Below are 25,977 nucleotides of genomic sequence, written 5' to 3' on the forward strand. Positions count from 1 at the left end.
TCGTACATAAAATAAGACGATAAGTAATCACAGAAATGTAATTTTTTTAAAATTTCAATCGAACTGTTTAGATCTTTGAACTATTTGATGATATGAAATAGTGAAATAGTTCTTTTTTATTTCTTTCTAAAAAAATCAAAAACAAAAAGAAGTTTATATAAAACGAATTTTCTTTATCAGTCGGTAATATTTCATTGTGCTTCGCAAAACGTCCAATCTTTTAGGGCAATTTATTCGTATTTATGCAAATTTTAATCTGAAAGTTGCTAAACTATTTCTGACTTATTTACTATAATAATATACAGATAATAATTTGCTGGCTCTTTTTTTTTATTTATCAAAATTAATATCAATACCACAGACGCTCAGTAACCCCTTTGCGCCCGGTAGGATTTCATTGATTTCACCCCTTTACCGTCAGACAATGCTAAATTGATTGCCGATTGAAAAGAAGAAAAAACAGATGTTTTTTTTGTGTGTGTGTGAAAATAGTTTTAAATTGTGTTCGACACACGGTTTTTCACTTTGTAGGAACTTTTGACTTTTTGTGTAAACGCACAAAGTGAATCCAAGTGCCTATAATAGCCAATCGATTGGACATTGTAACTTCGGATGACACTGAAAAAAAAGGTGCAAGTTACACCTCCGAATGTACGATCTCCAATTTCAGTGGTGTCAAAATTACTTTTATAAAAAAGCGTTTTACGCTTTTAAGTGTCATAGGCATGGTGCAATTATATCAAGTAGTACGTAACTCTGTAGTAAAAATGACAGTCGATTGCTAAAACAATAATTTTTTATTAATCACAGAATGGTATACAATTAAAGAATAAAAAAAAACATTAAAATAAATCCATACCCAAAACAAAAAAATTGAATAACAATACTTTTGACTTTTTTTATGTTTTCTTACGTTCTCTATGATCCATTAAATGTTCCAAACATCCAAAACAAATTAATATTAATAATTCATCAATTTGGGAGGCATGTGACTTGTGAGCCTTACAAATTTTACATATTTTTCTAATGAATGTCTCCGTGTGGAGTTTTTCTGATGTATGGACATATCAACAAGAATCGATCAATCAGAAGAAATTTATAAAAGTTCATTTTATTAATCGTTAACTCACGCGAGAAAGAACAAAACCCGATGATGAAGTTTGGTTAAAGATCAAACACTTTAAACATTTTAAACAATATGGATAGAAACCCGATAGGAACTGACGCCAAATTGCCTTTATTGAAATTTGTTAATATTAAACCGTAACTATTTTCCTTTGGGTGTCCGTTTTGGATTTTGCTCGGATTCACCACCCCGTGTCCAATATGTCGTTCAATTTACAGATGTAGCGGCACAGGGTACCGCAGATCTTTTGGGCGTTCGGAGGGGAAGCCGGACTTGTATTCCGTATTGGGAAGGTCGGCAGTTCGTGCGGCTCAGGCCCCGTAGATAATGACATTTCGTACAAAAGGAGGAGTTGCACAATCCGTGACACTGACACGATAATAGTCTTCCATGTGGACAATGGTGACATCCCTTTCTAGGTGGGAACATGGGAGGGCCACACCCCATAACCACCTGCCCCCGACGACGCGCCCTTCACGACCCCCACCACCCCCGAACGACAAATAAAAATATTTTGTTTTATTATAATTTTCGGATAAAGAGAAACGCAATGGCTCAACTTTTTGTTCTCTTAGTCTACTACATTAATAGACAAATTTTTATTTTACCCCCTAAAAACTCATTAAAATATCTGAAGCTCCTTTAAGTTCTTTCTTCGGATCAAGCGCTTAAAACGATGGTTGTTTTTATTTTTCGTGTCTTGTGTAAATACTTTAAAGCTTTAATAGCTGAAACGAACTTAACGAGTTTTAATCTTCAGTCAGATAGCATATATTTCAACTATTTTGATTCTTGTGTATCCTGTGTAAACGGGTTTAGTCTGAATTTCTGAGTTTTTTTCCATCTTTTTCTATTGTGATAACAATTTTATATTTCCGTGTATCTGGTTTTTGAGATCCTTAACCGCTTTTGAGCTATGGTGTTAAAATATTTTTTATTTTTTTGCATCAGCTCATAGGCCAGAGCCACCGTCTTTTATTTTATTACTTCCATTTGTTTTATTATATTATTTACATTCTCACTACAGCTCTATCAAAGGAGCCGACAATAGCGGAGTAAATGCACCTTGACTCCGATTTTATTGTTTCCTTATAGCTTGCTACTGTATTTTTTGGTAGGTGGCTCACCACCTCATTTAACATTTCTTCTCGAGCTCGATCATACTTTTGACATTCCAATATGGTATGTTCCAGTGTTTCCACTGCTCCACATGCACATAACTAGTCCATGTTTTTTTAAGTGTTTTTTTACATATGCCATGATTTGATCGAAGTCTGGAAATGATTTTACTGATCTTTTTATTTGCGTATTGAACTGAAAACTAGGGAACCAACACACCTTAGGAAATAAGTTCTTGTAAAATAGTACTTTGTTGCTGTTATTACAATCTTGCATCCAAAGTTCAAATATTTTGATTTGATTTTAAGACAGAATAGTTTACATCCTAAAATCCTGGTACATCATTTTAAAGGATTTTTTATGCTGAAAACAATGGTACAATCGGATTTAACAAAACATTCATTTGGTTTGCTATTTATTAATCGCATTTCGTGTTAAAAGATTTGCTCTTTTTCTCCACCAGTACTCAGAGCGATATACGGGGAGATGGATTGATAAGCATTTTCTATCCTTTGCTGCAGTTCTTCAACTAAGGTTGCTGGGTTATGATTGGCGTGAACACTATTTTTTAAATGGCCCCGCATAAAATAGCCAAGCAGAGTTAAGTGAGGTCCTGGATCCACCTATCCAGAAATTGACGATTCAAAACGTGTCCCTGCAAAGAATTGTGTGCGTGGCATCATCAAGCTGGAGAATCATTCTTTGTTGTTACTGCAGAGGAACATAATCTAATAGGGTTGGTAAAACCTCCCATAAAAAAATTGAAGAACTAAGCACCATTTAAATTATTTTGGTAGAAATGAAGCCCAATTACTTGATTTTCAAGAAGGCCATACCAAACATTGATACTGTTAACCAACTGATGATGACAAGAGTACAAAATTCTCAGATTTAACTCTGCCCACGTTCGAAAATTGCAACGGTTTAGTATGCCAAGGTGAACATGGGATTCAACAGTCCATAGGATGTATGGAAGAACGTTTTCTTCAGTATCCCAAATCGACATTTGTGCAAGGAACGTTAAACGCCTGTCATAATCAGTCCCGAAGCCTTAGTATGTCGAATTGCAAGCAACACGAATAAACGTTTGATGGTTTTCTCTGGGGAGATCAGGAAATTGCTGGGAACATAACTTGGCTGCATGACGCGATCAACAAAGCAGTCATACATAACAACTCGCTATTGATCATAAAAATGTGCTCTTTGGTTCATTTTAAATAGTATACTGAATGCAATTAATAGGTCCTATTGTAAAATCTATTTACTACCTGGGATTAAGATTTGCTCTCTTAATGCGAGTTTGACAAACAATTACAGAAAGTAAACAATAAAGGCAATTAATGTTCAATTTAGTGAAGAAGCAAATCATTGGATTTAACAATGAAACAAATGAAATGCATTTTTTCAAACTTTTTGCCATAACTTTGTCATTTTTTGATCAATTTAAAATTCGATTGCACCATTGTTTTCAGCGTAAAAAATCCTTTAATATGATATGTCAGGATGTGTAGGGTTGTATTTGAAATTTTAAAGTTGAACTGGGCCTGAGGTACCCTGTACAGTTTTTCTCCACAAAAAGGTAAAAATTTGAAACTAGACTAAAAATATAAAATACTAAAATATTAAATGCATAAACTTGTACCACTTTGACTAAAGTACCCAAAAAGTTATTTTGAATATTTCATTTCTTTATTAATCTAATTAAATGAAGAAAAAAGCTAAATTTAATACTAGTAATAATATACCTAAAATGACTGAAACTACAAGTCAAACAAATAAATTAGAAAAAATTGACACATTGTCTAAGAAATTTAAAATTATATAAATTTAAAAAAATAGACGGTAAAAAGTTTGTAGTTGTATAAACTCATAAATGAAAAATTTTCATAATACATTTCTATTAGTGATTGTAGTACACTCTTCTGGTATCATCTGAAAACTGAAGTTCTGAAATTGGAGCATCCTAATTTTCCCTGCATCCTTCTGAAAATATTAATTTCTAATGTATAGTTTAATCATGTTTTGTTATCCATGTTTGTGACACAGCACGAAAATTGAGCTCGTTTGCTGCTTTAATGTATTAATGTATAATAAATGCATTATCAGGCTGCCAATTTAAAACATCCTTCGGGGGATCCTAAGCTTCCTTATATCCCCTTAATAGTATATATCACCATCATACCAAGAATTTGTATATCTATTGACTAAAATCAATATAATGATATAACTAATAATTTTTAATATTATAAAGTGGTTTAAGGTTTTTTTCATGCATTTCTTGCTGATTTATTTAAAAGCTTTTATAAAAAAACTTTATACTGATGCCAAAAATTTGAAACAGGATATAAAAGATTTGCTGCCAATTTGAGACATCATCAGATTGAATATAGTACTGAATTGTCAAATGGATTTTAATTTATTTTTAGAAAGAAATAAACATTAAAAAACTAGACGGTACATTTTATTGCATGCCAAAAAATTAAATATACATGTACTCAATGATTATAAGACTTAGATGTTCAGATGGTAACATAAATTTTAACTGAGTGTAGCTTACAAAGAAATTTGAATTATTAATTTTAAACATTACAATTTGATAAAAAAAATCACATTAACTAAACGTTCAGAAAATATCCACCTTTCAAATTTCGCTGCAAGGGAAGAAGAAATGCATTCAGTTTTTAATGATGAACTTATTACAGATTTTAAAACTGAGAAAACAACAGTCCTTAAAATTTGATCATTACACAGCTGATAAGGAAAGATTATTCAAAATAAGTAAAACGAATAAACTTTCTTATTTACATAGATTTACTACAGAAGTAAAATATGTCTTTACAATAATATAAAGATTATATGGAACAATCACAATTGAGATTATTTAATTAAAACCTTTTTTAACGGTAACAGCACAAAGTAATATCTCATTACACAATATTGTCACAATAATTTTAATTTTGTTTTCTAAACACAAAAGACTAGAGTGTGAACAACCATAATTGTAAATAGTTAAATATAATCAATAAACCAAAAGTGAGCATAGTATTAATGAAATCATAAACCTATTGTTAAACAGATTTTTCATTATGCTCATCTAATTCAAATTCCCTCAACCCAAGTACTTCTTGAATGTAAGATTAAAAATTATGATTTAAATTGTAGTTGAAAAGGCGAATTGGTACAAATATTAAACAGACTTTTAATAAATACATGTTATTTACATCCCACATGTACCATTGCTGATATCATAAAATAAAAATACACAAATAGTTTAACTTACTTTATCTGAAATCATAAAAATTAAGAAGAAAAAAACTGTGGTGGGTTTCCTGCTTAAAAGTTCAAACAATAACCAAGGCACTGTTTTAAATAATTGTATAAATGTAAAAAATAATACAACATTCATCTTTAGCCTTTGCAAGCTGTTATAGGTAAAGCAATTTTTTTTTTCTCTCATTAGTAATTTTCTTGTAGTATATAAGCATTTTATTAGTTTACCTTTTTTTGGCAAGTTTCTAATCATAATTGTCATGTTTATTATTGTTCTAAATAAAGTAATGTATATTTTTATTAAGTAACATTTGACATCAGGACAAAAGTTTAGCACTTAGTTTTTATTTGTTTCAACTACATATGAATATAATAAGTTGACAATATTAGGCCTATATTGATAGAACGCTTTTTTTATATTTTTTTTTATATATATATAAAATTAAATTCTTAAAATCACGATGTAATTTCACCTCTGCCCGGTCTTCAACTCTTGTTTTCCAATATGCGAACTGAATATGGGCTCATCATATCTGTGCAGCTGAAAAATAAAATATAATCAATATTGATTTTACAAATTTACATTTTTATTCGTGGTCAAATGAGACAGGTTTATTACATTTATCTGGCAAAATTTGTTGACTTTTGATATTTTATAATTCCCCTTAATTTTTTTCTGAACTGGACCATACTGAAATACTGCAAAAACTAAAAAGTGATGGAGTTTTCAACTTAGCAATTAAGACAGGGGATTTTGAAAATACGAACTTTAAAACAAGGTCAACAATAAATAAAACTTTTTATTTAAGGTCTTCGTTATTAATTGAAATAATTAATATGGGCAATTATGACTGCTAATCATATATGGATTAATAACTAAAACAATAAAATTTTATAAGTTATAAGCTCATAACAAATGTTTTTACCAAATTTCAGCCTCGTCACAGACAACTCAGAAAAATCTCACAATATTAATATAATGTAATTTATTTCATTAAACAGTTAACCCAATACAAAACATCAACAACACACTCCATACAATTATAACCATATTTACAAACCATTAAACAAAGCAAATGAACATTTTAAACACAAGAGTATTATTTCAATTTCTAATGAGTTTCGATCTAAAGGACATAAGAATTAGCATAATAAGATTGAGTATTTATTGTGTTGAAAGTATCAATGTTTCTCTTATGTGTCAATTTTAGACCTCAACTTGTTTCTTTTTGTACTACACGCTACCATAAATCCACAGTGAACAAATAACAAATGTACTTTGACATTATTGCCATCGATTAAAAGTAAATTAATGTCATACAGGAGGGCTAACATCCAATTACATATCGTGTGAGACAAACAAGGTTTTAAACTGCTTTAAGTATTTTTTTTTCATATCAATAAAATTTCCATGGGGTATTTTTTGTGTTTTTGAAAGAGGGTAGAGTAAGGACTCTAACCTTTACTCTAATTCCCTATAATTAAGACCATACCATGGAAAAGGAACTTTTTCCCAATTTCTCTTTTTCAAGTCATGTTTTCAGTTCCAACTATAGCTCACTTTCTGGTATGCCTCGTAGTTATAATTCTCATCCCATGTGTAAGAGGGCCACCCCTTCTTCTGCCCTTGTCCTGACCTGCTAGGTCAGCCTGTTCGTTTCCTTCTACACCATCATGTCCTGGAACACACCTCAAAGTAATCTTATTTTGTTCTTCTAGGGCCATTAGGCAATTTAGGTACTTCCAGATTAATTTAGAGCTAAAAGTATTCATACTTAGAGCTTTTATAAATGCCTTACTGACTGAAAGTCTGTAGATCCACACACCTTTATATTATTGTTTATCAACTTCTGGGTACAGAGCTGGAATGAATGTACCTCAGCTTAGAGTGTAGTTAGAACTAACCCGAGGGTTTTTTTTTATGGAGTAATTCATCGCCCCTATTCTTACACCCTGATCCATCTTTGATCCATCAGTGTTACCATATTATGGCCCCTTCCTGACAGTGGGGGTCACCATTCTTCCAAATATCTCTTAATATCAATGACCATTTTACATGACTGAATATAAACCTAATAATTGGTGTGCTGGTTAATTTACGCTAGGTAAATGAGATGGTTGTAACAGTATGTGACAATATGAGAGGAAAAGTTAACTTTGACAGACCAACTTTTTTTTATCAAGTTATTCTTGATTATACATATACTCAAAATGAAAAATTTGTGTCACAGATGGGTTCGAACCCATGACTTTTGACTAAATATGCTACTACTCTACCACTTGAGCTATTGTGACTTCGATCGCCCATGCTACAAACTTCTCATTTTGACACCCCGTTTATTATCCCTAGGGTTACCGCTCCTAACAGAACTCTCTCCCACTCTTGCAATCTGGGCAAAAACCTCAGGCCAGCAGCTGTTGGCTTAAGTGAACAGTGAGGGGTGTGCCAGTGTACCCTAAGGTGGCATCCCCATCAATCTTTGCTTCTGTGCAATGAAATAACTGAACTATGTAAGCCGGCAAGTGTAACTAAAAGATTGTATCTGAATTTTTGGCATCATGGAACGTAACCCTCCTTATAGAATAGGAAAATAGACTCAACATTCGTGGATTTAACATTCGCGCCAGTTTTCTGGAACTGAACATAATGCAAATGTTAAGGGATAACTGCATATATTTTTTTTACAGATCTATATGTCTCTCATAGCTCATTTTATTTTTTTAGCAATTAAATACTATAAAAATTGGAGAATTTATATGATTTACCCATTATTAGAGATAAGACTGATTCTTACAAAATATAGGACACAAGAGAAATAAATAGAAATGTTAATTACAAGTTAGCTAGAGTTTAACATAAACTGCTTCAAAACATGTCTGGTTCACTCTTTCTAGCAATTTAATAAATCTTAAGCCACAAAACTATGTCAGCAATATTGATTATAAATAAAAACAACATTTTCAAAATGGCAAGTGCAAATGCCGTATACCATGCTTAACTCACCTATTCACTCAGTACAGGTAAGAGCGACCCGCATAATAAAAAACAAAATTTTGATTAAAGAACAGTTTATAATATCATAATAATCAGAGTATGGTAAATAATAATCCATGGACATTGGTGTTAATTAATTAATTTTTTTTAAAAATTAAAATGAATGCATTCCAAGCTAATTCCAATAGCCCCCTTCAGCTGACAATGTTTTGGCTTACAGTTAGTGTAAGAAGGAGTTATTGGAATTAGCCTGAAATGTGTTCATTTTAATAAAGAGAAAAAATAGTGGAGTTTTTCAATAAAGTAATACCAACATCCTTGTATGAAGCGGAATCAATAAAGAAAAGAAACTTAGAATTAAGTAAACACTTTAGTAAAATTTATCGATGTTTGTAAAATTCTGTGAAAATACTTACAGTTCAAGACTGTGAATGTTGGAATTTGGGCATGTTGTTTCCACTTTAATGTGACAATGTTTATGGCACTTGAGTTGGCAGTCTCTGCATTCATAACCCTGCTTACCAAGCCGCCTTGGAAGCCCTTTTTTACAAACTTGGCACATTGTGCCGCTATAATTTAACATAATTAATCACAAAGAAGAAAATGTTAAAAATGTCATGAAAACTTACCCTGACAAATGCTTGGCGATAAATGTATGGTCATTAAATATATGTAGTTTTGTACCTTTCTTCTTCCATTTACTCCTCTGAGCAATCGATAACGGCACCAAGTAATACCTTAAACAAAGCAATATTTAGTCACTGATCGTGTTGACAATCACAATAATTTGTAATAATACTTGTATATATCGTTTTCGACTGTTTCAAGTACAAGCGTAGATGCCTCGTTTACGTAAGTTCGACTTGATGCTCCGCTGATCCCTGAAACTTCACTGAGACTGGACCTTTCGGAACCTTCCCTCAGACCAGGAACTGACAAATATGAAACTGGCAAAAAATAGTTTTGTTATCAGCTGCTTTGCTCAGATAAGGAAAATTTCAAGTGATCACAATATTACCACAACTTACCAAAATATTAGGTTAAAATCAAGCCATTCCAATGTGAATTTAGAAAGAACATAGAAAAGATGATTAGAATAAAACAATTAGAAATGAGATACAAGGAATGTTAGCAACACTGGAAAACTTTTGATTTTTCATAATTGTTTTCTTAAATGATATTAAATAATCAAAATTTAACTGTAAATATTCATGACTTGTTTTGCTTCATATTATCATTGCTGAGTCAACTTTATTGAACAAATTTTTGTTTTCAACAGCTTGACTGTGTTTACTTTAAATATAATTTAATCATTATTTTGCCAACTTCAACTGAAGGTAATGCCAAATGTTCTAAAAATAATGCAAATGCTACATATAATCAAGTAGAAATGATTTTGAATCAATTAGACTGGCATATATAATAATTAGTAAATTAGTTGGTGTAATGACAAATTAAAATATATTATATTGTTAATATGTGAAAATTTCAAAATTAAAAAAAAAAGTTTTTTAATTTAAACAGTGGGGGCACTTGTCAGTTAAAAAAACATTTACACCCCACAAACATGAGTTATACAAATGCAAATGAACACTCAGACAACACAAACAGTACAAATAGAAAAACCTGAAAGTGATAAGCGCATTTGAACAAAACATTTTTATTTTAAATTTCATATCACATATAGCTAAAGCTTGTAACTCTAAAGACAAACATAGGGAAGAAAAGTCATCCACCAAATTTACAATGAAATACACCTGAATCACCTCATTTTACATAAAAGAATAAATGAAATATTTCTATATGAAAGTGCATTTAGGAAAAAAATCCAATATCAACAAGTGTCTTGTAAATGAGTGTGTCAACATATTTATTATAGTTAGTGAATAATAATTGTTGGCTCAAATATTTTTATAAAATACTTCCTACATATTGTTGGGAGAGGTGATATTGTATCTTTAGATTGGTGAAGCTCCTTTTCCTGTTGATCTATCAAACAATTGTTATCTAAGTAAAACAATTCAAAATCTTTAGTAAGAAACACAATGTTAGTTAATGAAAAGCACCTGTCGAATGGGCTGATGGGTCACGTCCCCTGTCAGCAGAGATTGACCTCGCCGCCTGGTCATAGTCGCCGTCATCACCTCCTGGACCTGCTGAACGTGATCTTGCTTTTGATCTGTTCAATCGCCTCCTGAGAGTACCGAAAAAATCCCTCTTTTTTTTCCGACTTCTTCCTCGGTCTAACAAAAAAGGTTTTAAAAGGAATTTTTAATTATATCGGAAAAATAATAAAATTAGGTGTGTCACTACCAGTTCCATTTAGTTCTTGGTTTGTGGCTGTGTTCTCAGCAACTCCTCCTGGAGATGGGGCATTCATTCCCTGCTGTAATATTGAAAAATGTAAGAACATATTGTTTTAATATTTTGTTTTAATACAACTTTTAATTTCAAATCTTTTTTTTTTTTTTTTTTTTTTTACATTTGTACAAAAGGAATTAAAAATAACTGAAGTTTTACTAAATCTATAGCTAATCTATTTTAAATTTTATAAATAGAAACATATACTTCTGAAATGCTCCTAAGAAAAAGACATTAATAAGCAAAAATAGACAGAAAAAAATTGCAAATAAACGTAATAGACTGTACACGACAAAGCCTGTTAGAGAAAGAACAGAATGCTTTAAGCCAGAAAAGTTTAAATATATACTTTTATATATTGTTTGTAAAAAATAAAATAAATAAATCATTGCAATTTTTAGAGCGTGATACAGATATATTTTATAACTATGATTTAGTCAAAATCTCAGAACTTCACAAACAAAATCACAAAACGGTTGTCCCAATCATAAAAAGGCCCAGTTTTAAATTAAATTTGTGTACATAACCCAGTTAATAATTTAAAAAATATATACATAAAGCTCACCAATAACAAAAGATAAATAAATGTTAGTAGTAAATATAATACAGAATTGCCAAATGAATTTAATTTGGTAAGTTAATATTAATAATTGTTGATTGAAATGTGATTTTCCCCCTCTCCAGATAAATGCGATGCTGAAGAATATTTTTGTGTCTTAATATAAAATAACAATAATAATAACAATAAACCAACTAGAAATAATAAATATACATATTAATCATTTCAATTACATGTTATTAGAAAATTATGTTACATAAAATACAATTGAAAACGTTCTAAACTCATTAAACATGCATAGCCTTCTTACTCACCCAAAAGGAGACACCAAAAAAGCAACACTGACCCCAATAATTTAAAGCAAGGTATACTAATTAAAAGAAAAAATAATAAATGAACCAATCTAAATTTTACTAGATGCAAACTAAGCAGCCTGCAGATTTGGCATAAAAATATTTACAAAAACGTATACTTTTATCAAAATAATCTGAGGAAAAAACTTATTTGTTTATAATATGAGGGATCATAGATTTCAATAAAACATTTTTGGTGATACTAGGTTGAAAAATATTACACACTTGTCTGAACATTTTTGCCAAAGGCCAAGAAAAAATATTTTATTCATTTAGTTGCTTTCAGTAAAGTAGGCCCAAACCGTTTTATTGAAAAAAACATTTCAGATTTGTTTTAAGAACCCTTGAAAGTCATCCATTAAATACCAATTTTTATACCAAACAAAAAATAAACATTAGAACAGCCAACGGCAATTGTTTTAAATCTGTTGTCTGTTGTTCAACTTAAAAATTTATAACTCCTCTGGATCATATACAATGGTCATGGCGTTACTATTGTAGGAAAACTGAATATTTCTTATTTTAACCTTAATCAGCAACTTTTGGATTAATATTATTATATGTGAGAAACATTAGGATGAAATCAACGAAAACTCCCCAAATGTTTTTTTTTTACAGATCCAATTCTCAACTATTTATGGAGGCCAGGTTTGGGCCACTACATGCAGTTTGTAGGGGGTTCTAAATTCCTGCAATTATCATAATCTTTTAGATTTTTGAAAAAAAAAATTTTTTTTCCAAAAATATGTATTCAGGAGTATTTTGGGGTACACAAAAACAACCCAAAAAATGTGATACATATTTTTCTTGTTTCCTATTTTGCTGAGTTCAATCACAAAATAATTATGTATCGTATGTTAATACATACAAACTTGCTTGCTGGCCAATTACAAACTTTAAAAAATGTATTTTTTCTCTCAAATTCCATATGTCTGAGGTTTTTTACAAAAATCTTGAAAAATTGTGATAAATTATTTGTAACAATGATCTACAAGAGATTTTTTAGGGGGTTTAGAACCTATAAATTATACGTAATGGCAATAACCTGGCTTCCATAAATAAACTAGAATTTGGTATATAATATAAAATGTAAACTGTGTTCATGAAAAAAGAAAACGATAAATTCTCTTTTTGAACGGTTGTATTAATGTTGAGTTTGGACAAAATCCAGAGGATTTGTGAATTTTGAAGTCCAACACAGACTTCAGTGAGAAAAAAATTGACCCTGACTAATCCAGCCCAAAATATCTACATGTTTGTTTCCTATAAAAATTTGTATTTAAGAGCTTTAAAAGGGTTTAAAGGGTTCTTAAAATGAATCCGATCGTTTTTTGTTTTTTTCCAATAAAAGTTTTTTGAGCTACTTTACTGGAAGCTACTCTTGTTTTGTAACTTTTTAAATATCTAATTGCATTTAAAGTGGCCGTGCATATTATTTTGTTATCCTATGTAAAAAACTGATTTATAATCTTGTTTGTTGTAATGCTTGGGCCTTGTCAAATATTTTTTGAACTAGTATAACTAAACAAGTTTTTTTTTTAAATCAGTGATCCCTTGTATATATAAAAGAATATACAATTTTTTAATAACAATTAAAACATAATTTAATTGATTCATTAGCTAAAATTAAAGTGACAAAAAAGAAAAAAAAATGCATACATTTTAAAACGCACGGAAAGAAAATCAGGTGCCACATGCCCCCTGTGCCCACAAGCCAGTTTGAAGCTATAATTAAAATGAAAAATTATTGAACGTAACATTAAATGAAAGAAAGGCAAAAGAAGTGTGGAGCGTTTCATCTCTAAATACGTAATTTTTGAGAAAACACAACAGTGATGTCACCTTTGATTCAGACACTTCATGCCACATCCCAGTTTCCGATAACTCCACCTAATAACATGTACTAATTAGTAATTTATTTGTGCATAGAATTTCTTTTTAACTGCCTAGATTTGTTTTTGAAGTGTTTCTATTCCATTAAAATTGTGAGGAAATTTTACAAGTTAAATTGAAGGGATTGAAGGTATGGTGTAGATGTAGTTAAAGTTCAAAACACTAATTGATATGCAACAACTTTTTTACCCAATGAAAAAATAAAAAGCAGATTTTATATTATTATAAATAAAATATTTAAATTTTTTTGCAAACTAAGGCGGGCTACATGATAAATTTGATTGCACAATATGAACAATATTTCTGACCATTTAGGGTTAGTATTGAAATGTGCCAATGACTGAACAAAAGTTTGAGTGAGTTTAATTTTTATTGTACCGTATTTTTTCATTGCACCATGTTGGGTTAATATTGTGCAATATTTTTTTAGCCTATGTCCAGTATTCGTATAAATTGGGACCAAGATGTCATTCAATAATATTGCACAATAAACATATTGTGCAATGTTATTGTAGTGCCACCTAAGCTTACTTTTCAGGCTATATGTAACGATTAAAAAGTTAATTAGTAAATAAATTGAAATAAATTAATAAACACTAGAGTATTATTAACTTAAATAAAATATTGACACAACAGAAGTGAAAATAATGTGAACTGGTCTTTTTAAACTAGAGTACTTCAACTACGAGGTTATATGAACCCTAGGGGTGCCAGTGTTTTTGAAAAAAGTCCATATGTAAGTATGTCAGATTCGACTGCAGGGCTGCTGGATTTGAACCCAGGACCTTTCCCATACAGTGATGAGGGCTGTGTCAATGCCCCCGATGCCCCTATCTTGTAATATTTTGGTGAAAAATAAAAAGGATTTGGTATAATTTTTTTAGGAAATGACATTAATTTCACATAATACAACAAATAATAACTTTTTTAAAAATGAAAGATAATTAACATGGATTGCTTTTATTATGGTTTAGTTTAACAGACAGTTTTCAAACTAATGATTTTGTTTCATATGAAATCTGCTTTTTATCAAGTAAACTATTATTTCACCCAAATAACCCTAAGCACCAACATGAAACCAATTCCCAGAAAAAAAATAACAATAAAATTAAATAATCAACAGATTGAATAAAAAAAATAAATTACCTTCAGCGTTTGTTGTTGATCAGATGGTGGTGACTAAATGTATGCCAAAAACAAGAAAAAAACAAAAACAAAACAAGTCAAGTTAAACTTTTTAAAAAAACAATCATGCAAACTAATGTTTTTAATTTTTAATGATTAAATTCAGTTTTGAAAAAGAAATCTAAACTGTTCCCCTCACCCTTTGCACACTATGTATTATAAGCGTGCTTTTATTTGGCTGTAAGCCTCGATTCATCTCAATTTCCCTAAGAGCGGAATCGGTAATTCCATCGCCTCCATTAGCTAATTGGTCTAAAAATATCACACTTGAGTAGGTAATTTTTAACGGTAATCATCACAATTAAGTATGTCGCTTTTCAAGTTTGGTTTTCAAGAACAAAATCAATTACTTGCCATTGACAATTGTTGTTCTGGTTGTCATTAACATCTGACCGGAAGGAGACACAGATCTTAATGTCTCTTTCACCTTGAATGGTTTGTCCCCAGTAACAGGCAAATCAGCTCCTTCTATCATCAAGAACTAACAAAAGAAATACAAAGTTGTTTTATATAAGGTCGACGAAGAATGTTAAGTTTGGCAAAACATAATTGCAATGTTCTCACCTCAACAGTTAATGTTCCTGAGACAGGGGAATCATGTACAGGTGTAGACTGCAGGGATATAATTTGCCTCTGGCTAGGAGTTGTTGTAAGTTCGTCCATTGAAACGATACCCAAACCCATGAATTTATTTCCATCTGTTGTCTTGTCATAAACTTCAAGTAGGATTTCAGACGTCATGTTGTTAACATCACTGGAAATAAAAGATGAAAAACATCGTGATTTTTGTGTTGTTAGTTGATTTGGGTATTTTGTACAAATTTATTTACAAGAGAAAATGCTCTTCCCAGACAGGGTTAGTTGTCCCTTTCTTGGATGTAGTTTGGTTTTTCTGTGGAGGGTCATCAACTTCCACAACACAGAAAGGCTCAGAACAACCTGTTTTAAAACAAAATGCTATTTTCAAAAATAATTCTATAAAAACATCATAATATGTAAAACCATACTACATCATATTGACATAAGTATTTTATAAAAAGCGTAATTTGCTAAATAATAATTGAAATATCTAACCACCGAGGTCCAGCCCTCTGATACAACAGTGATATTAAAAACATGATTAAAGGGAAATGGTCGTGTCAGTGGGCTGGATGGGTAGAGAAGCTCTCACATGCCAAGAGCTTGGTCGACAGTCGGTCTTTGGAAGATCAAAGAAGAGACACCCGGCGGTGAATAGGCCATGGGAAGTTGGCATTCCAGACACTTACTTTTGAGCCAAAGCTCATGTACGTGTTTCCCAAGTAGAGAAAAGTTAATTAAGTCCACTTAATTGAAGGCTGTGACATGTAAGAATGCCACCCGATTTGAAAATTGTGCTTGAGCAGGGCAGCAAGTATTTTTGGAGATAAAAAGGGCTGTTTTATTGTATGTAGTACTGATAGATAGTTGTTTTGTGTTGTTGAGATGGGAAGTTAGTGCCCGAGTGGATCGAGGTCACGATAGCTCAAGTGGTAGAGTAACAGCGTATCTAGCCAAAGATCGTGGGTTCGAATCCCGCTTGTGCCATTGACTTTTTTATCTCAACTAAAATCCTTAATTAATTGTAAGATATTAATTGGTCAAGCGGACCACAAAACTAGTGAACTTATGACTATTGTACATGCTTAAAAAACTCCCTCATCAAATGATCTGTAGTATTTGATTAATCCATGTTTAAACTTTTATTGTACATATGTTGAAGTTGTTCTGAATAACGCTTAGATAGAATGTTCTCTAAAACAAATAGAAGTTCACAAAAAACTTCACAATTTTACAAAATTTGTTTTGTAAAATTTCAAACTCAGCTAATTTTCTGTACCAATGTCTCAGGTTTGCACCTGCATTAAATATGTATATACGTATATTTTTTATGAAATGCTCGTCACTTGGAAATTGAAAGGGCAACCAGTATTATGCCAGATAAAATTCTGTACATGCCAATTTCAAAACAGTTTGCCAGCTTGTGTATGTGGTTATCAATACTCAACTGTTACCAACTTGTTTAATGTCATATCCATTAAAGTGATGCAGGCAAAATGGGGGAAAAGATTAATGGAACTAATCCATTAGCGATATAAGAGTGAAATAAACATTCAGACAATTTGACAATGTTCTTTTTTATCACGCTTTAAAAAAGAAAAAAAAAAAATTTCAAAGAAACCCAGTATGAAAATAGTAATTAAAAGTAGTATAATTGTTTGATTATCAGCAAAATATGTTTCTTTTACCTGTTGATTGTACTTAATAACCTCTTTATTTAATTTAATGAGATTTAAGTAATATTGACTCATATAATTATAGAAAAATACCTTAATACTACTTAAAAGTGAAATATTGTAGATAAGAGTAATTGATCAGAAATATTTTTACCTTGAGAGGCGCCAAGACCTTGAGCTTTAATAACTTTGATTAAGAGTCTTTTGCTTGAAGTCTTATTAGGTCCACCAGGAATCTAAAATAGAAATTTACCATTCAATAGGTGTATTTGATTTAAAATACTATAATATGCAAAGCTTAATACAAACAAGGCTATCATAATGAACTGGAAGAAGGGGCCCTTGGCTCGCAACATATCTTGACAGCCTCGGGCAATTTGGGTACTGGCTCAAGTTGCAATGAACATTTGAACTTCTCAACGCTGCAGTAACAATTTCACTAATAACATCTTGCAGTTGATTCTCATCCAAATTGTTTTTGATTGACCCAACCTGAGCGAGGGAGACTTTAACCTGCCAAAAAACAAATCCTTGGAGCTTATTACCTGTTTGTTCTTAAAAACTAACATTAAAAGAATTAAGGCATAAATTTATTTATATATTTACATATATTATTTACTGAACAGAATCACTTACTTCAGGCCAGCCATCACATTTAATGTCAGCAAGGAGTTTCTCAGTTATTGCAACAATGTTGAGCCTTGCTCTGAACCTATTTACATTCAATCTGTAATGAGAAACTTCAACTTTTTCCCCTTTTTGTCTGAATACTTTGAGCTGTAAGGCAGGTGTGGTTTCACAGTCACATGTTATTGTCTACAACATAATAACAAAAACTGTATTTTAAAGAAAAGAAAGAAGAAAGAATAAAAAAAAAGAAGAAAAACTGTAAATTAAATTTGTAATATTTTCAATAGAAAATTTTGACCAAAAAAACAATCTGTAGCTTGATATAAGTAGTCATTGAGGATTACAAAAGAGTGTTTTACTATGTGTAGGTTTATCCCATTTTTGAGTATTTTCATTTTCTTTGTTTTGTATGTTGTAGAATAGATGGGTTTGAATCCTTGGAGTTTTTTTGTAAGAAGACAATCATCAATTTTGGTAGAAGTATAGTTATGCTTATGGGGTAATGGGGTAATTCTAATAGTTCCTTATTTCTGTCATTAGTGAAGTAATTCTAGTGTTTTATATATATATATATATATATATATATATATATATATATTTTTTTTTTTTTTTTTTTTNTTTTTTAAAGAATATGTTGTACTTTTTTGGCAGAATGTGACTTCGTTTTAATTACAGACCTGGATAATTAAACATGATCCACAGTTTCATTTCCTTGCAAACCTTTAGATACAACAACAAAATAATTGATAAGAATAGTTCTATTCACAAATTCACGAGGTTTAAGAAATTTGAAATAAACATAAAGACGAGTGTTCATTTTTTCTTTTGAAATTTGAGTGAAATTATTGTAGAGCTAGAGTATTGTATTGTTGAGCTAATTTAGTAGACACCATCATTTATATATTTTAAAAAAAATGTAATCGCGTCTACCAAATTAGCTCTACAATACAATACTCTAGCTCTACAATACTATATACACTCAAATTTCAAAAGAAAAATGAACACTCGTCTTTATTGTTTATTTCAAATTTCTACCAAATTAGGTAGGCCAGTTTTTTTATATGATGCTGAACATAATTTTTTTAGGGGAGGAGAAGGTTCAGAAAAGGTTCGAGGGGTAAATAGTGGGAACTGAACCCAAGTCCGTTGGGCCAACAAGCTGAGAGCCTGATGCCTCAACCACTTGGTTACTGCAGTCCCCCATAAAATAAGTTACATTTTTACAAATCCACCTAAATTTAATTATACAATTATGACCAATATAAATTTTGGATCTTATTAAGAGCAAACTGTTCTCTACATGTAAGATATAAATACATATTGTAAATTTATCAATGATTAGAAATTTTAATGTATTGTGGGTATTTACGACAGTTAATTCACCACTTAGAAAATTTAAATGTAAGGCTTAGTGACCACATGCAATTTTCAGTTGTGCCAGAATTTGGTTGCAAGATTGACTGCCATGGGTTCTTATGGGAGTGCGCTCACATGCAACTCCAAATCTCAGGTAAATAAACAGTTTAAATTTTGTCTTGGACTATTTAGTTGCTTCAAGTTGGACAATTAGCTTAAGATTATTGCCCCTGGAAGGTCATGTGCTCACAAATTTGCATTTAAACAGTTACAAAATTTCTTATTTTAAAGCTGGAAATTTGACATGTAAGGTTAGAACAATATAATTTTCATTACAAAAACAGACCCATTTTTTATTCATTATTTTCAAACAAATTAATTAATAGATAATCTTAATGATTAAATTAGTAATATCTCATTTTGAAAGAAATCAAAAAATAAAACCTTTCAACCTTCAAAATTAATCGTGTAAAATGAGATTGAATTTTTCGGATTTGATAATATGAAGCCAACAGTTTTTATAGAATAGGAAATTATTATTCCGGGTTGATGGATATTCTCCACCTTGTGTCTAGATGAACAATGTGAGGGCAAAGTAACTCTAAAAGTTCATCAAACATTTTCAGATTCACTGATAATAATTTTAAAAAATTCATGGGGTGCCTTTTCAAATTACCTAAAATTTATGAGACTGTCCTTTTTCCATGTGCTGTGCCATCATAGGATGAAGTGAAAAATATATTTTTTTAAAATTATTCTTTGTCCAGAACTCTAGAGCACAAAACACAGCTTACTCAAACAACGGGTTAAAAAAGACGACCAAACTGTTGTACAACTGAGAATTGTGAGTATTTTTAACATTTTTGGTGTTATATAAAACTAGGAATTTATAATTATTGCTGGATAAAATTGTTTGAAAGACGGAATGATGCATTACGTTTGAAGGATAAAAGGCTTTTTCAAGAGGGCGTCTTAAGGCACACATCTGTTTCATGACCTAATTGAGCAACAGTTTCAGACAAAGATGGCCATTGTACTCCTTCATGAACCACAGTAGATTTGTTTAATTAGTACCTCCACAAATTAACTAGTCAACTAGGCGTGCTTATTCTAAATTTATATAAACTCAGATTGCTGACTCATTCCAACTCAATGAACCCATGCATTCTCTCTGTATAAATTTGGAAAAGGGCCAGGGATGAAGCTAGACCTGCTGAAGATCTTACTAGTTGAGTATAACATCACAACAAATGCCAGTGAAACGCCTATGAACAAAAATCAATATTAACAGGCCCTACTAAATGAGCCTATGTCATGGGGGAGTAAAAAATCAATAGATGCAAAATGTACAAAAATAAAAATAAAATCACATTCATCATTCAGTGAAAATTGAGTTAAGAAATATTGATTCACTAACTTTATCCTCTAGGGATATAATTTAAATTACTTAAGATGGGTCAGGTCTGAGGTGAGCGTGTTAGGAATCTTGAGGGAGGATGTATTTTGGCAACAGAGCTGGCTTCTTGTCTATCTTTTGGCAATAGAGCGTTTAAGATGCCAGCTAACTCTCCAAGGGTTGAGAGACCACAATTCTCAAGGGGGCAGTCAAGGGCAAAAATTAAACCAGAGCCAAAACAAATAATCTATCAGACTTAACATTTATTTGATCAGTTTTCTTTTGCTATTTATTCTTAAAATGTAACTAATTTATGAAGATATTAAAGTGTAGGCAACAACACAGTCAAGAAACAAAGAATGACTTTCAATTGAATGTATAATTCAATTTGTATACATGACAGAATCTTATTCCTGCTCTGATGCAAAAATTTAAGTTGTCGCTTCTATCTTTGCATCGAGTTTTTGGCAGGAAGCCATATACTTTGGCATAAACATGCACGAACTGGAAATATAAAAGATTTGTATCTAAGACTGAATACATTTTAAATTTATAATCCAATTAGGGCTAAGCCTATAAGTTGTGGTCTAAGAAATGTTATTTAGAATTTTGTTAATCATACAGATACTATTTGTTCCAGTAAAGTCTTAGTTTTTCTAAATTATTTACATTTATTTAGTTTTGTATGTACAAAACCTGCATTATTCTGTTCAATTGCAATACGTTCTTAGTTAAAAATAAATAAATAAAATATATAAGATGTAATTTTGAAGATTAGTTGTTTCCTTTTTAGTTTTTGCTCAATAATTTTTGTTGAGTTTATTTACATAATCAGTTATTAAATTACCAGTTTTTATTTTGCAATGCTTTTTGGGTCATGCTGTGGCCCTTCCTTAGTTCATTAATTTTTTCCCATTTACAAAATAGAAACCTGTAAATTAATGACTGATAACTTCATTAGCACAGCAATAATTATTTACTCATGAAAAAATTGGCCTTTTTATTTTATTTAATTTTTTTAAATTTTATTTTTTTATTTTAAATGCACGACCCAAAAAACATTTACAAAATCAAAACCAGTAATTTAATGGTGGATTACTTCATTAATCCCAACAAATAATTTGTCTGACAGATGAACCCAGGGGTTTTGCAGACCAAAATGATAGGGTAATGACAAAATTACAGGTTCATCACCCCACCCCAGCAGGCTCCATGAGAAATCTCTAAATCTCACATCCAACAATTTAAGATAAATATTGGTTTAGATGGAAATAGAAGTTTATAATTTTATTTATTATATATACCCATGACAGTCTTTTAATCCATAAAAAATAAACTCTTAAAAATAAGGAATGGCAATTCTCCTTGATAAATATAAAGGTTATGTCTTCAATTGACACTTGAATTATTTGGGAGGGTTATAAATGATTTATTTGCTGACAGAAGCAATATTTGATAGAAAGATTTGATATAGATCTACTGGACTGAATGAACTAAAAAAATAGAAAGAAGGAACTGATAGAAAGACAAATGAAATAATTCAAACAAGGCACTGTAGGAAGGAACAGGTTAAATTGTTTTTTTTTTAGAAGACATGATACGGCAAATGCCAATTATAATCAATATTTTGCTATGATTGCAAAAATGCACTTTGTTGAAAATATATACCAAATTCTGTAAAAAAATAAATTATCAATACACATTATTTAAATAGTGAAATAATAATTGTTTAAAGACTTTTAAGAAATTCCAGTTGAATGTGGATAAAATTAATTTACAGGATAAAATGTCAGTAATCTTTGTTCTCAATTTTGATCATGTTGTCATGCTACTAAATGTAAATTTACTCACAACGTCATCATTAGAGGCACATTCGCAGAAAACATTGCTGATATTCGGCGGAGGAGATTCCGGGAGAACCCTCACAAATTCCACACCAACACCATGCTAAAAGGAAAAAGAATCCATATTAATTGTCATGTAAAATGTGAGGCACAATAGAGGGAAGATGCAATCGTGATGGGCTACTTAAAGGCATAGTGTCTAAATTTAAAAGCACTGATTTCACTGCCAATCTCCGTTAAGAAACAAGGCTTAACCAAACTTTTTATTTGGTTTTGGCACTGATTTGTTTCTCTAATAATATTTTTGTTGCTCAAGAGGGAGAGGAAAGTAAATTTGTTTAGCGTTTAGTGTCTGTTATATTTATTAGCACAATGTAATGTGTATTAAACTGTAGTTTCTAAGCTGACAATGTTAAATTCAATATATATCCTTAGAATTATGAAACACATGGAGCTTGATGACCTAATCAACCAATATTTGTTTCACAATATTGGCTGCGTAGTTCATCAAGCTCCACATGTCTTTAATAATAATAATAATAATTTAAAAAATAAAACAAAAAACCACTGAACATTTAAAAAAAGAAGCAAATAAAATGGTACATTCAAGGCAGTACAATAATTTATTGTAAAATATAAATGGTTATGTTGTATGCATATTTACTTTTATAGATACTAAAAAAAGTAGCGCAAATGATTACAAGGTTTTTCAGTTTCATTTTCTCACAAGGAACAATGGTATTGTTTGTTGAACCGATTCTCATGTGACATCCGAATTTAAATACCTAAACGACACAGGTCGTCTTAAATGTTATTTTATTTTGGTTAAATAATCCATGTACCTCTAAATTCTAATAAGTGTAATCTCACTTTTGTATTAAACCTTTGTTATTATTTAAGTTGAATATTAATTGTTTATAGTGTTACAGATAAATAACATGTGTAGTTCATTGACAAACTTTTCTTTTTTTTTAATAATATGTAGTACATTACAACTACCTTAAAGTAGGTAATAAGTAACTGTGAGCAAGGTAATTGAAACAAAACAAAATTAAAACCAAGAGTGGAGAAAACACCCATTGGTATTACTCCAATGTTACAATAATATTGTTTGTTCAATTGATACGTGTGTCATTATCACTTTCACTATCATCATCATCACTTCCTAGGAGATCTCGCGGCCATTGTCTCTTCAATTGGCGGGGAGGGTTTGAGGGGATTCGTCGGGATGCGAGGTTTCTGATGTGTTGGTTTACGTTAGTTGGGAGGTTTTTATGAAATTTACGGTAACGGAAACGTATTTCATCTTGTACGAAAGGAATATGTAAATCTGTATGTGTAGTTTGGTTCGGTACATAAAATGGAGCATCTAGTATTTTTCGTAGTATTATAGACTGGGCAGTTTGAATGCGGTGGATATTGGAATGTTTGGCTGAACCCCACACTTCCAGTTCTTAAATCCAAAACGGCTTAACTATGGTGCTGTAAAGCAGCCTTTTATTTTTGAGAGGTAAATTAGAGCGTTTGTCAAGAAGTGCAAGAACTCTAAATCGTGTCATAACCTCCTGACGTTTCAGTCTTGTGTGAGGATTCCACGTCAGGCGTTTGTCGATGTACAATCCGAGATACCGCACCTTGTGCGCAGTTGGGAGGGGAATATTGTTTAAGAAAACAGGGGAGGAGATCTTTTTACGAAGAATGAAGGTAATGTGGTGGATTTGTCTGTGTTAAATTTTATCCTTTTCTTTTTCACCAAGACTCTAGTAGTATGAGGTGTTATTGGAGGTTTCGAGTGGAAATGACAAGGTCGGAGTTGCTAGAGAGAATTGCCGTATCGTCTGCAAATGTTAATGTGGTGGTTTCGGGATGAGATGGCATGTCAGCTGTGAAAACCTGGTACAGTGTAGCGGCCAGAACGCTACCCTGAGGAACACCAGCACGGATAGGAAAATATGAAGAGAGGGAATGACCTTCGATGACTTGGAAGAATCGGTCAGTGAGATAACTGTGCAGTACGAGATAGTAGGTGGATGGAAGGATGCCCTCCCTTGAGCATGAACAGCAGGCCCGGGTGCCAAACTCGATCAAAAGCTTGGCTTACGTCAAGAAAGGCTCCGGAACAGTACTGCCCCGTCTCAAGGAAGGATGAAATAATGTCTACCACGCGGTGACACTGCTGGACAGTTGAGTGGCGGTTGCGAAAACCAAATTGATGGTCTGGGATTATGTTTTGAGAATTTAGAATCGGAAGAATTCTTTTCAGTAGGAGTTTTTCTAAAATTTTACCCAAAGTAGGTAGTAGACTTATTGGCCTGTATGAAGTAGTACAATGTGTTGGCTTTTTTGGCTTAGGGAACATTCGAATATACGAGTGCTTCCAAGCTATAGGGAAGTAGGTTGTACAAAGAACATAATTAAATAGGTATGTAATGAATATGATGGCCTTCTTGGGAAGGTGTTGGAGAATGTTTGGGGTACTAAGATCAAAACCTGGAGCTTTCTTGGATTTTAGGTGTTGTATGGTAGAATGAACGTCAGAAAGTGAAAAAGCTTTTGGAGGGAGGGATAATGGAATTGGTGAATGTAAATATTCATTGATAAGTTGTGAATAAGTATGGTCTATTATGTTGACATGTGGGGTGAACACTGTGTTCAGGTAAGAGGCAAAAGCATTCGCTTTTTCCTCATCTGACTTGGCCCAACTGCCGTCTACTTGGCGAAGCGGGGTAGATATTTTGTGGTAAGATAGAAGATTTTTAGCTGCCGTCCAGAGAGATTTGTTTTCTGTTGTTAGTGATAGAGTAAATCGTCTGAATCGGTCGGAGCGATATGCTTGCAATTCCGTTTTCGTTTATCTGAAGGGTAACGTGTTCTTTGCCATTCTTTACGAGCTTGTCTTTTTGATCGTATAAGGTAGCGAATATAAAAGCGGTACGTTAATGTGCTGAGAATATGTGTTTTGTGGATGTGTGAGAATTGTTGAATCACTGATCGATTCAGTTATTGATAATGTGAATTTTTGTGAATAATGTGAATTTAATTTGACAAACAAAAACAAAAATTAGCAACCTACAATAGCACAAAAACTATATTTAGATTTGCAATATCATTTGACTAATTTTAACCTACTTTTAGCGTTATCGAATGTTTAAAATATAAAGGTGAATACATTTTTTTGGCTTATAAACTATCCAACTATAAAGGGAATAACTTCATACAAATTTTAATTAATAACTGATAGTGTTGATATAAATTGTTTAACCATCTTGTTTTCCCTTTTAAGCCCAATAATCCAGTGAAATCAAGCTTATATCAAAATTACAACATTTACGTCCAAAAGGGTCAAGAACAACTCGAGAGCTCGTCAATGGAGACAACTGCCAGTTAATTGGCCTCGTGCGTAAAATGAGGTTGAAAGCTGTTAAACGTTTACAAATCGAATTTCCTGTGAGGAAAAATTCACGCCCCAAATACTCACCGACAGCTCCAGTTTATAATTCAAACGACTAATTACTAAAAGTTTAAACCGAATATGTTGACGACATACGCCTTCGTTGGGTAAATTGGGCTCGGGACGATCTGTTAATGTTTACGCGTGTCCTACAAAACATAAAAAAATTACTTGAACAAAAGGA

At 31.6% G+C, this 25,977-nt stretch overlaps 1 protein-coding gene across 12 annotated transcripts in view; it reads right to left on the reverse strand.

Moving 5' to 3' along the window:
- Nucleotides 1-4,684: 4,684 nt before the first annotated feature.
- Nucleotides 4,685-25,977, reverse strand: part of LOC106665824 — a 40,321-nt gene continuing 19,028 nt past the window's right edge. Inside the window, exons 2-19 of one of the 12 annotated variants that reach the window (XM_014392579.2) lie at nt 22,350-22,445; nt 17,753-17,932; nt 17,426-17,629; nt 17,271-17,352; nt 15,692-15,800; nt 15,426-15,615; nt 15,216-15,342; nt 15,001-15,113; nt 14,823-14,855; nt 13,626-13,673; nt 10,824-10,896; nt 10,577-10,753; nt 10,440-10,517; nt 9,310-9,457; nt 9,140-9,247; nt 8,927-9,079; nt 8,520-8,547; nt 4,685-6,056 (exon numbers count right to left, since the gene is read on the reverse strand). In XM_014392579.2, the coding sequence (XP_014248065.1) occupies nt 8,520-8,547; nt 8,927-9,079; nt 9,140-9,247; nt 9,310-9,457; nt 10,440-10,517; nt 10,577-10,753; nt 10,824-10,896; nt 13,626-13,673; nt 14,823-14,855; nt 15,001-15,113; nt 15,216-15,342; nt 15,426-15,615; nt 15,692-15,800; nt 17,271-17,352; nt 17,426-17,629; nt 17,753-17,932; nt 22,350-22,445 (1,947 nt within the window). In that variant the 3' untranslated portion in view covers nt 4,685-6,056. Of the gene's footprint in view, nt 6,057-7,158; nt 7,195-8,519; nt 8,548-8,926; nt 9,080-9,139; nt 9,248-9,309; nt 9,458-10,439; nt 10,518-10,576; nt 10,754-10,823; nt 10,897-13,625; nt 13,674-14,822; nt 14,856-15,000; nt 15,114-15,215; nt 15,343-15,425; nt 15,616-15,691; nt 15,801-17,270; nt 17,353-17,425; nt 17,630-17,752; nt 17,933-22,349; nt 22,446-25,977 lie in introns of those variants that run through there. The other 11 variants (XM_014392581.2, XM_014392578.2, XM_014392577.2 and 8 more) reach the window with 11 other exon arrangements.

This window comes from Cimex lectularius, unplaced genomic scaffold, assembly GCF_000648675.2.
Source record: "Cimex lectularius strain Harlan isolate CLEC.00 unplaced genomic scaffold, Clec_2.1 scaffold54, whole genome shotgun sequence".
NCBI lineage: Eukaryota > Metazoa > Arthropoda > Insecta > Hemiptera > Cimicidae > Cimex > Cimex lectularius.